Source organism: Phyllostomus discolor, chromosome 4, assembly GCF_004126475.2.
Source record: "Phyllostomus discolor isolate MPI-MPIP mPhyDis1 chromosome 4, mPhyDis1.pri.v3, whole genome shotgun sequence".
NCBI lineage: Eukaryota > Metazoa > Chordata > Mammalia > Chiroptera > Phyllostomidae > Phyllostomus > Phyllostomus discolor.
The window spans coordinates 163766005-163778452 of NC_040906.2; the positions used below are offsets into that span (position 1 = coordinate 163766005).

Below are 12448 nucleotides of genomic sequence, written 5' to 3' on the forward strand. Positions count from 1 at the left end.
TCTGTGTCTCCAGTTGTCTCTCCCTGGCAGACAGAAACTCTGCAGCTTTTCATAGCTGGGTGTTATCTAGGTTCCTTTCAGGCTTTGGTGCTGTAGGCTAGGGAGCCCAGCTTGGAGTTTAGACCCCACACTTCTCAGGCAGATCCCTCCGGCCGCTGAAATATCCCTCTGGAACTTCAGCTGCCACCATGGGAGCCCAGCCAGCACTCTTGTGTCTCCTCCACACTCCCTTCCAGTCTGGTTATGGTGAAGTGGTTTCTTCTGTCTGTCCTTGGTTATAAGGCTTCCCTCCAGCTAGTAGTCAGTTGGTTATTTGGGATGATTTCTCTACAATTTAGTTGCAATTCCAGATTGGTCCTGGGAGGAGGTTAGTGCAGCTTTCACTTACTCCTCCACCATCTTGAATCTCCAAACACACTTTTAGAGGTAAGGCATCTTAAGGATTTAGAGGCCTTTTATTCTAACATGTTTATTTTAGAGGTGAAATAAGTCCAAACCAAAAAGCAACTGAACTATAGAGACTGCAATTAACTTACCCTGAGAATGAAATGTGCAGAATTAGCACAGCTCTGGAGTTCTACATTCTTGTCTTGGCTCGGTCAATTATTAACAGTGTGGCTTTTGTTAAAACACATTGATTGAATTTTAATTTCCTCATTTGTAAAATGAGAGAGCTCAGCTAGATAAACGCCGATGTAATTGGAAGGCATATGACTTTGTCTAGAGCCTAAAACCATATTGGCAAAAAATATATATACACTGAGGAAAAAGCATGAGAGGCAGCTATGAAATGAGGGACCTGCCCACCTCCTGAAAGGCTGATTCATACCATGCTTTCATTCCAGAAAGCGGGCCCCTCAAGGGTGACCTGTGTCCATTTCCTTTGTAGGTACATACAGGAGGGTGGTTAGAGTTGGTTATCCCAGGCAAGAATACTCAAGCACAGAATGAAACATCTGAAGAGCCAGCTGGACACTAACTTACATAGCTTTCTCATAATGCCAGAGATCATCATGTGTTTAATGGTCAAAATCACCCCTTATACTCATATCACACTTCTGCTAAAGTTAAGACAAGAGTTCGAACTGGCTAAATTTAAAGCAGCTTTCTAATTGTAAGCATAGTGTCCCTCAAAAAGTTCTTTATGAAAATCTTCCCCCATTCACTCTTCACTAACATATTTTGAAGATTTCTGAGAACATGGTGTTAGAGAAAACACTATCACTAGTTCAATAGCTCACCAAGGATGTGGATGAGTCAAGATTCAAAAACCACATGCCACGTGCTCAGCAGAGTTCATGAGTATTGGAACACTAATCCTGTTCTGAGAACGCGTTCTCCGAATGGGAAAGCCTGTATGCTACAATGACAGACTAGTCATCACCAAGGTTAGAAAAATATATGTTAAGGAAAAACATTTCCACTCCTTCTACCCCTAGGCATCTTGGTAAACCCAAAGAATCATCTAATTTTAACACTTCTGTTCATCTGCACAGCAAACCACTTTGGGATGTTCTTGATGTTTCAAAGGTATTATTTTGTACTATATTGACATAAGTTTGTCTTTGCTTCATTAAATTGGCTCTTCCTTCTAAAAACTGTCTTTCATGAAATGTGGAAAACTGTTGTTAATGGAGTTTATTCACAGTATACTCAGTTCACTGTTCTTTTTCACGTCTGTAAGTTTTGTTTCATGTTGGGAGGAAAAATGCCAACCTTTCAGCTGGATGAACAAAAATGAGATACTGAGAAACCAAAAAGCCGCGTTTTTGCTACACCACATTTCTTTGTCATGCCACATTCCATCACAGCGCAAACACTATTCCTTCCACGGAGGTAACTGCCAAGGTCAACCCTGTATCGCAGGAGACTGAGGGCATGAGTCCTTTCTTCTTGAATTTACTGTGAAATTATGAACTTACACTGCTACGAAAGGCAGAACCAGTCTCTGAGTGAAGGGTGGCAAAAAATCATTCAGGAGTCTTGGTGGGTCGGGAGGAGCTATGAAAGCACCCAGAGCCCGTCCGGCTTCCACCTCTGCTGTGAAGACCTCCTCCCGGACCCGGCCAGCAGGGTCTCCCCCAGCGCAGAGCAGACTGAGGCCTGCACCCTTCCCTCTGTCACGGTGGGAACACCCTTGGGGTGTCTGACCTTTCAGGTCTGTCTCAACCTTCCAGTCTGTCTACAAATTTCCAAAATTAACTTAGATAAATTAATATAAACTGTATGAAATTTCTCTATATTCAAACAGAACCACCCAGCATGGAATGTCATGTCATAAATATGTGCTGATGAACTAAATTTAACTAACATTTCCCTATTACTTCACTTTTGTTTAAAATAAAACATATTACTGATTATAAATGTAGACAGAGTTTTCAGGTAAGTCACTTATTACTCAACCTGTTTAATTTCTAATGTTCAGTATTTCAACTTCTTTTTGAAGATGGGCACAGAAGTTCTAATCAAAACTACATGGTCATGCCATTCAAAATAAAAGAAGGGAAAAGAAAAGATTAGTCATTTGTAGATTTGATAAACCTGTCCAAAACTAAATTCCTAATGTACCCCAGACTGGAAGAAAAATGAACGGTGTTCCAGCATCTGACTTTCAAAATTGTATTTCTGATACAGATCAATTTTCTACCCACAGCTGTAGTCGGGAATGGACAAAGGCTGTATCGGGAGTGGCCTTGTGTGTCTGTCAGCAAAATGTGATACCGTATCCCCCTCCCACCCCCGCCCCTCTCAAGGCGCTCTGGGTCCCTGAGTGAGTGCAGATCACACAAAGAACAGCCCTCTGTGGCTTACGCAGCTGCAGTTTCTTTGACCCCTCCCTTCTCTCTTTGGCTTAGTCTCTCTCACCAGCTACACCACCAGGTAGTTGTGCACTGTCGTGACCGCCACAAACTGCACTGGCCAGCCATGCAGGGTCATCTGTGGCTGCAGTATTTGCTTCCAACAATGGTGCCTCTCACACTGTGAAAAGGAGTGGCGAACAGTCCAAGGATTGTCTTTTTAAATCACACATGAAGTGAATATAAACACTGGGGCCACGTGGAATCAAAAGCGGCATTACCCTAAAGTAACTGAAAACAAAAATAGAATATCTGTTTTCTATAGTTTTGCAGTTTCTAGTGCACAGCATCAGGACGCTCTCCCTTCAGGAACAGACCCCTTATAGAGCCCCTTCGACAGCTGTCGGTCACTGTAGGCGACATCACTGACAGCCTGACCAAAACGAAGAACATCTGTGACACATTTCATGCCCGAGCTCTGCTGCACACACTTGAATCTCAGACACTGCAAAATGGGTGTTGAGTGAAACAAGTCTACGGTGCCATGCACTTCAAAGGCACCTTTACACATGGGAGAATCCTGTTTTAATGACTCAGTGTGATATGCGCTGTGTGTAATCAACAGATACAAAAATCTGCCTTTGGCATCACAGACAGAGGCACTGCTCCACCCACAGGCACAGCTCCCTTTTAAAACAAGGAAATGAGGAGCAGGGTGGGCAGATCTGAAACCAAGGTGTTCTGCCCAGTTACCACCTCTTTAAATATTCACTGTGAATCTCTCCCCCCCTGCTGCTGCAGTACAAACAAAAGGTTGTAAGTATCTTTGTAGCTCCATGTCAGGGGAGTTTTCACTGTGAAGTGGAGAGTCAGGGAAAGGAATTCAGCGAATTTCCAATGACACAGGCAACGGGCCTCGCCCAAGTACAGTTCCTCCCCAGTTTAACCTGGAAGTCTCACGCTGCTGTGGGCTCGGCTGAGAGACTTCCATTCCACACAAGCATGTGCTCAGCTGTAAAGTTTTATCTTTTCATTTACAACAGAAAACAACACATATTAGCTGGTATCTACTTTGTGTGTTACCTGTGAAGAATGCTGGTATTATCAGACCCCCTAGCTATTTGATGGGAAGAACGAGTTTTGCAACCATCCTCACCGAGAAGAGTTAGTTGCTTGTGAGACGCTGCCTCCCTGACACTATTATTCCAGGTCCCCTTCTTCCCCCAACTGCACAGGTCACGGTACACCTGGGCAGTGCTGGTTTTGGGAAGATGGAAAAGAGAATTTTGTTTGTTAGTTTTTACTATAAACCTGAGGGACTGTGTACTAGAGATGAGGAGGACAAGACACAGGGGTCTCTTGTAGGCAACTTGGCCCAATTCTAGGGCAGCTAAGGCTGCACCTGTGAGGGCAGAAGAGGGGATGGTCCCTGTGCCTGGGCATCCTGGCCACCGCAGACAGACCTACCCATACCCCCAAGGCTGTGGAGGGTCAGGCAATACCAGAATGTGGCCCTGAGATAGCCAAATGTTACAGTTGACAGCGGCAAATTTTGTATATCTGGAGAAAACAGCAAAAAATGAAAGCCTAAAAATGATTGCAACAGACTGATACTGAATTAATAAACCATGTAAGTACCAGACAGGGGCTACTGGCCCCCACAGGATCTCTCTCCAGGCAATGGCTCCCCCTGAAAATGAAAGAAGAAACAAACCAAAGACCACTAAAAGTCTATTGTATTTATTGCCAATACTGACAGGAAAACATTCTATTTGACAGACACTTAATATAAATCATCTCGTATAATCCAACAGGAATCCTAAAAATAGATACTATCTCTATTTCATAGCTGAAAAAATTGTGGCAGAAAGGTTAAAGGACTTGCCCAATGTCACCCAATGAGGTTGTGCACGTTTCAGGCCTGACACAGCTTCATGACAAAGGCCCTATGCGGCTACTGAGAACATTCTGACTTTATAAATACTATTAATATAGATCAGGGATCAGCACACTTGTTCCTAGAGGGCTCAACACTAAGTATTTTAGGCTTTGTGGGCCAGGCACTCCCTGTTGCGCCCACCCAGGTAAAGCGCTAAAGCAGTCGCAGGTACTACGTGAACAAACGGGTGTGGATGTTCTCCAATAACCTGGAGGCCAGTCTGCCAGCTCCCGAAACACATCAGGGACCTGGCAAGCTGCAGCTGGACCAGATCCTGCCCACCACTGCTTCTTGTAAACAGAGCTTTATTTTTTTATGATTGAGATCTAGCCCTCCATCTAGACTATTTCTAGACTGTGAAGAATAATTCACCATGATAAAATAATGCCCTAGTTTCACAGAAGCATTCTTGGGAGCATCCAGTGCTCTTTGTTCTAACCTTCCTCCATCCCTAAACTCCTAGTCTTTGGTCTGTGTGTCCCGCCCTCTAGGTGGGAGAGCCCTCATAAACACCTGGTGCCTGACAGGTTACCTCTCACTGCAAGGAAGCAGAGACATTCTGTGCCATTGATCAGTAAGTGATTCAGTTTCTGGGAAACTCAGTACCTTTGGGGAGCTGGATAGATACAAACGGATTCTTAACCTAAGAGGATGGTGACCAGAGACTGAGCTTATGGTGCCATGACAATTAATTAGTTACTTCATTCCTTCTAATATTATATGGAGTACCAACTCTGTGCCAGGCAGAAATACACATGAACTTCAGACTGAAAAGACTGACTCATAGCACTTGAGTAAATACTTTAGAACAAATCTGTGTTATTATTTATGATACCACAAGACTTGAGCTAGAACACAACCCACTCTCAAGCAAGCAGACTAATACAGACAAACTGTGTTGCTTTGATAGCTACTGAAGTAAGATCCCCCAGACAAGGGACTCTGGCGTCCTGTCAGAGTGCGGCTCTGGGAGAACTTGTAAGCTCTGGGAGGGCCGGGACTGTGCCTGGCACGATGCCCAGAAATAGCAGGGGCTCCAAGCACATCTGTCATCCGTATTGCTGTGGATTGCCTCCACAGCTTCCGACAGGCTGGGATGTGAATGGCCCCTGCCTGAAAGCCAGCTTTTCCAATTCACATTATCAAGAGCAAACACTCCTCCATACCTGGACTGTCTGGTAATCGGAAGCGTCGATTCCTTTCACAGTCACCTCTCGGAAGACTCTTGGCTCTAGTTCCTCTTTGGTAAGATCACAGTGATAAATGATGCCTAGAAGGAAGCAGAAGTCTTAGTTTAGTCCACGAACTCACTAGACACAAGGGGAGCAAGGATCACCAAGCATAATCAGATGCCATAAGGAGTGAGAGAAGAGCATTGAGGACTATGAGAAGAGGTAAAAATCCTAACTGTGGAAACTTATCAGGTCTTTTCCATGCCGTGTCATTCAGAAGTACAGGTAAAAAACAACAACAACAACAAAAAAACACAAAAACAAACGTGGGAAACTTCAAGTAGAGCCATTTTACCTGAGAGTCAATTAAGACAGAAAACTCAAATGAGTTGCCTAAAATCAACAGCCAGTCAGGGGTCTCCTGATGGCAATCTGAGGCCCTTGCTACCTACCCAATAGCCACGCCTTCACGGACACATGTGGACAGCAGTCAGGGACCGCAGATGATTGGGGAGCCATTTTTGAATTACTTGTTGTTTAAAAATCCTTACCTGGGATATGTTTGTGGATTTTAGAAAGACAGGAAGGGAGAGAAAGAAAGGAAGGAAGGAAGGAAGGGAAGGAGGGAGGGAATGAAACACTGATTGGTTGCCTCCCATATGTGCCCCAACCAAGGATCAAACCTGCAACCTAGGCCTATGCCCTGACCAAGAATTGAACCGGTGATCTTTCGGTATGTGGGATGATGCTCCACCCAACTGAGCCACCAGGTCAGGGTATCGCATTGCTTTTTACATTTTGATTATCCCTGTAATTCTGTACAACAGAAATTGAAAAATGTGCACCAAGATTTCCAGCTTATTTAACCACTAATTCCTGAAGTTAACTCCATTTCCTGAAGTTAATACTACTACACTTTAACATTTAAGAACTAAATCCAAGAAACAATAAGTAAGATGAGTCCTACTGTTTGAAAACAACACTGTTGTGGTTTATGAAACAGAATTAGTCATCCAGAGTGTCTGGGGCGCAAACAGCCCCACCACGTAACACCTTAAACGTGTGCTGTCAAGTCGGTGAAAAATCGATCTAGTGATCCCCGTACTTGCTGGGAAACCAGAGATCACGTGTCTCACAGGGCACATTCTACTTGATTGATCTGGTATTGAAATGGTGGCTTGTTTTCTTTCTCAATGCCTCTGTGTATGTTCTTCACGAACAGTTGAGAAACAATACTCTGCCCCCACCCACTGGCAAAGAGCAGATTTTGCTCTTTGATTCCTTAACAGCAAGACTGCTAATCCCCAAGAATGTGATCTTAATTGTCACACTAACAAATTATTTCAGGCACTGTAACAGGCGTATGACTGACACCGACAGTGGGGGGATATGTAAGCTGACTGGAGTCCTGGCCTTCTCCACCGAGCCTACACGTAAAGTCTAACTTCAGTACTTCCAAACTACACTCTGGGCATACGGTGACCTTCTGTGGATGAACTTGATCCTGAGGCTGAAGGCCATCTTCAGATATATGTGAATTTTTGAAAAGCTTCTTCATCAGTTCCTGCCCCCTTCCACAAAATACACAAAAATCTGAATCTTTGAGGAAAGAAACCACACCCAACCTGACAACGAAGAATAGAGACGGCAGAGCAAGCACGTGCCGTCTGAGCACCTGCCTCACCCTGGCGCCGCCGCTGCCTCTGGAACAGGGACAGGCAGGACTCCCAGCTCTGACCGTTACTGGGCCAGTGAGCCGAGTCAGACAAGTCACCAAAGTCCTAGAATGTGAAATCCCTAGTGAAAGACAATGGATAGGAAACACACTCTAAGTGCCTATTTATCTAGAAAAAAACTGAGACATAAATCCTCTAACAGTGGAATGAAGTAAATATACCACAGGGGCTCACTACTGCCTGACCTCTACTCTCCTGTCCTCTTGGAGGAGGCTGGGTTAATCCTGAAGGTAGAACTGCTTAATACGTGTGATCAATACTCTCTATTTACAGATCCATCTGGGTTAGGCCGGGTTAGCCATTCACCACTCACACTGTAATGTGAATCCTTATAATGTAATGACGCTTTGTGTCCTGATTTGGCTCCTGAAGCACAAAGGAAGGGGTAGTTTGGAGAAAACATCCTAGAATCATGAACCAGGGAGAACTGGTTAGGTGATCTCTAGGAAATCAACTTCAAAACTTAAGGATAAAAGAGAGAATTAGATCACAGAAGTCCCTTAAGGTGTCTGGACTTAGGAGACAGGCCTCTGATGAAAATAAGTGCTTTAATAAGGTTATTTTTGCAATAGGAAAGAGTTGGGGTGATCAGCTGGGATGTTCCTGCTATAATCCAAAATAAATGCAAGGAGCTAAAAGAATGGGAGTTAGGAGGATGGGTAACTCTAGGAGAAACTGTGAAAGAAGTATTGGAGGGATGTGAAACAGTGGATATGTAAAGAAAAGGCAAAAGAACTTTGCAAAAGATGACCCAGGTACATACTGTTTTATCTAATTCTACGTTGAGTTTTAAGGTTTTTAAAAGAAAAAAACCCAAAAACTAAAACAAGTGTCTTAAAAACTTTTGTGTTCCTTGGTATTTACCAACAGGAGTTGAAAACTTATTCATGCCCCCACAAAAACCTGCTAGCATCTTTACTCATGATTGCCAAAACTCAGAAGCAACTGTGAAGTCCTCAGTAGGTGAATGTGTAAATAAACAGTTCTCTGTCTGGACAATGAATATTATTTGGTGCTAAAAAGAAATGGGCTATCAAGTGATGAAAGAACATGAAGTAACCTTAAATGTGTATTATTGAGTGAAAGAAGCCAATCTAAAAAGACTACACACTGTATGATTTCAATTATATGACGTTCTGGAAAAGAAAAAACTATGGAGAAAATAAAAAAAAATCAGTGGTTGCCAGGGGTTGGGTGGTGGGGGAGGGGTGAAAAAGCGGGGTGCAGAATTTTTAGGGCAGTGCAAATATTCTGTGGGACACTGTGATGATGGATACAAGACAGTATACATTTATCTAAACCCACAGAATGTGTATCACCATGAACGAACCCTAAGGTAAATTATGGACTTTGGGTGACACTGCTGGGTCAATGTTAGTTCACTGGTTGTAACAACTTGAACACTCTGGAAGGGGGTAACCTTGACAATGGAGGAGCCTATGCACATATGGCAGCAGGGATTACATGAGAAATCTCTCTCTCCACCTAGCCTTTAATTCTGCTGTGAACCTAAATCTGCTCTAAAAAATAGTTTGAATAGTTTTTTTTTGTTTTTTTTTTTGCCTTTTTCAAACAGCCGGGGAAGATTAGTTTCTCATCACTGTTTCCCAGAGCCATGCGCCTGGGGCTGCTGTACTGGATTAGGACAACTGTGCAAGTCGTCTGGAGCTAACCTGAGACAACCCTCCAAGGTTTCCTGAGTACAAAATTAATCGGCTCAACCACTAAGTGGTTGGAGCCGCAGGGAGTGAGAGCATTGCGCTCCAAACTGCCCTGGCTGCCTGTTTCCTCCCAGGGCATTTTGTGTGACTCAAGGTACAAATGTCCTAAGTGGCTTGGGCTCAAGGCACATCTTAATTATGTACCTCTATGGGGACAACCGTCAGTTGTGGCATAAACCTGCCAGATGTATCACATGTCCACAGCAGCTGGAGCTGCAGTTATTTTTGGCCCTGGGGCTTTCCTTATAATTTCGTATCTCTGTTGTTTACTGCAGCAGTGGACAGCTAACCTTTAGAGACCAGGGTGAGGAAGCCTTTAAGGTGGTATGCATGCATACGGACGTATATACACATACATGCTGACAATTCCTGCTTTCAAGAGACCTAGTTTGATTATCTGATGACCATTTTTATACTTGGACCAAAAGGCCTGGGTCTGGAAGTCTTGTTCTCTGGTTTTAGATATCAAATCGCATTAAAGAGAGAAAAAACAAAGATGGAAGCAAATTGATGAACAGACGAAGGAAAGAACAAAGCATTATGGTAACAAATTAAAGCTTGTTCAGAAGCAGCCTGGCAGTGCAGAACTAAGAACACACTTCTCTTTTCAAACTTCACAGCCACAGTCACGGGTAACATTTCATTGCTTGGCACACAACCCACCGCTTTCCACTGGGACAATGAGTCCTTTCTTGCCCAGGTAATGACGAGCTTGTTCCTGAAATAAATGGCCCACATGGGGTCACTCAAGGAGGTTTACAGGCCTTTGGTGACCCTGGCTTTTATTAAGAGCAGGTGAGTCACCCCCTCCTCTGTTCTTCACATTGTCCTTTATCCATTTCAATGGTTCAAGCTATGAGATTTTCCAGTGTAAAATTTCTACAACCAGTGTAACCGGAGCAACTAAACTATGAACGTTACCGCAGTGGGCGAGAATATCTGGAGGAAACTGGCTTTTCTGGGTTCCTGTCCACTGGCTGCTACTGCACCCCAGGCCCTGTGGGAGAGGGGTGAGGTGCAGGACTCCCCAACGTGGGGTTCTTAACCTGTCAGTCCCTGGCTCCCGGCCTGGTTTCCACGCCTGGTGGGCACTTTTCCTAGCCTGCCAGCTCCTCTGAAGGGCACGGGGAAGGGAAAGCCTGCTGTGTGCCCTAGGTGCGCCATCGGACCAACTCAGAGAGCGCTCTTCTGGTTTCAACATCCCTGATGACAACCTGTCAGATGATCCGGTTCCTGTGAATGGCTTGCCCTGTGACTCTGAGGCACACACACAGAATGCAGATGAGACATCACTGTCTTCTGGCCAAGCCCCAGGAAGGAGATGGAGCTACTTCAGCCTGCCCAGCTCTCCCCGAGGTCTGCTTTACTTGCCAAGGACCACACTATTGCAACAAAAATGGATAAGACAAAAAGGGCTACGGAGGAACTTGAAAAACAAACAAGAAAACGTGCAGAAATTTTTTTCAGCCAAAGGGGTTTTAGGATAGGGTCTACTCGGACAAGTGCAAACTACCAGCTGGACAGGCGCCTGGGACAGATGAGAGCATGCACATGGCTTCAGCTGCAACAGAACAGTGTAGCCAAGTGGAGAAGGGGGAGAAAACCAAAGCAAAGTGAGCACGACCAACTTAAAATGGCAGAATTTATTCTCAGTTTGTCCTAGAAAACAACTTCTACTGTCAGATGTGACTATTGATTTTTATTTTAAGCTTTTGTTGTCTGCACCACATGTGCCCTGGTACATGTAAACCAAGGCTGCATCTAAGGTCGTACTTGTTGATGTAAGTTTTTTAAATCAATCCAGAACAACAGTTGGTCCTGTCCCTAGAACACAGGCTCAGGATACACGATTAACGACAGTGCACTTTAGGCGGCCGCATGTCCCTTTTTTCTGAGCATCTGTTTTACTGTTTTGTTTCCATGAAATGGCTTGGCTGTAATACAGCATATGTGATTTTCAATAACAGCATTATACTCCCATTTCCCAAAAGAAACCCAAACATTAGTCTGACTTTTTTCTTTGTTTAATCCTCACCTGAGGATATGTTCATTGATTTTACAGAGAGAGGAAGGGAGAGAGAGAAGAGAGGGGAGAGGGAGAGAAATATCAATTGATTGCCCCCAGCAAGTGTCTCAACCAGGGATCAAACCCGCCCCCTAGGTATGTGCCCTGATCAAGGATCCAACCCGCAACCCCTTGGTGCACGGGACGACACGCAAACCAGCTGAGCCACGGGGCCAGAACTAGTCTGATTTTTAAACTGAACCACACTGGACTCTCACCTGGAGATAAGAAGGAAGTAAACTGGTAAAAGATTTCAGTGTCCTTCTTCTGACCGCTGTACCCCACAATGCTGCCGACCTCGAGTGGGAAGGTCTTCAGGAGAGCACCTGTGGCCAGGTCGTGAAGCTGCAGGATGTTCTTCACATCATGGAGGTAGCACAACACCAAAAAGTTAGACCTGACGCAAGCTACCCATTCTGAAAAGACAATAACAGATCAAGGCCAACGTTGTTCTGAAAAGGGGCGGAAAGCACACTGATGACGTCTCTGCTGTGCTCTGCAGCAATGAGGCCGCAAAGTGATTTAAAAATGCTTCCAATTATTCGTCTCGTTTCCAGCACATTCCTTTAATAAATAGTTATCATTGTTATGTCTAAAGGAAACAAAATATTCTCCACCTTGGGCCAGGAGCTTTTGATTATGTAGATAATGTGTGTATTATAAATTACCTCGCCTATCTATTTTGGGCCCAGTGTCATGCCACAGAAGACACAAGACAGTCAAATCAAACCAGGTGAGGATCAAGTCTGGAGATGTAAGAAAATAAATGAAAGGCGTTTCTCAAGAAGATTGCCCAGGACTTGGTGAAATGGGGAAATGGAAAGTAAGGTAGAGAGACGAGCCCTCCTCCACTCCCAGGGCTGCAACGTCAGTAATATTGCTGTTCTCCGGCAGAGCTGGGAGAGTGGGGCTGAGCATGGGGACGGGGAAGGAGGAAACAGAGGGGCAGGCACAGAACACAACCCACTTCATTCCGGACAAGATTAGCCTGAGTCGGGGCCAGGCCTTCCCAAGGAA

At 44.6% G+C, this 12448-nt stretch overlaps 1 protein-coding gene across 1 annotated transcript in view; it reads right to left on the bottom strand.

Annotated features, from left to right (window-relative positions):
• The window catches only part of LOC114494272 (prolyl endopeptidase), a 104833-nt gene that overhangs the window by 35696 nt on the left and 56689 nt on the right, over positions 1-12448 (bottom strand). Inside the window, exons 9-10 of the mRNA XM_028509271.2 lie at positions 11650-11847; positions 5904-6007 (exon numbers count right to left, since the gene is read on the bottom strand). Coding sequence (XP_028365072.1) covers positions 5904-6007; positions 11650-11847 — 302 coding nt within the window. The remainder of the gene's footprint in view (positions 1-5903; positions 6008-11649; positions 11848-12448) is intronic.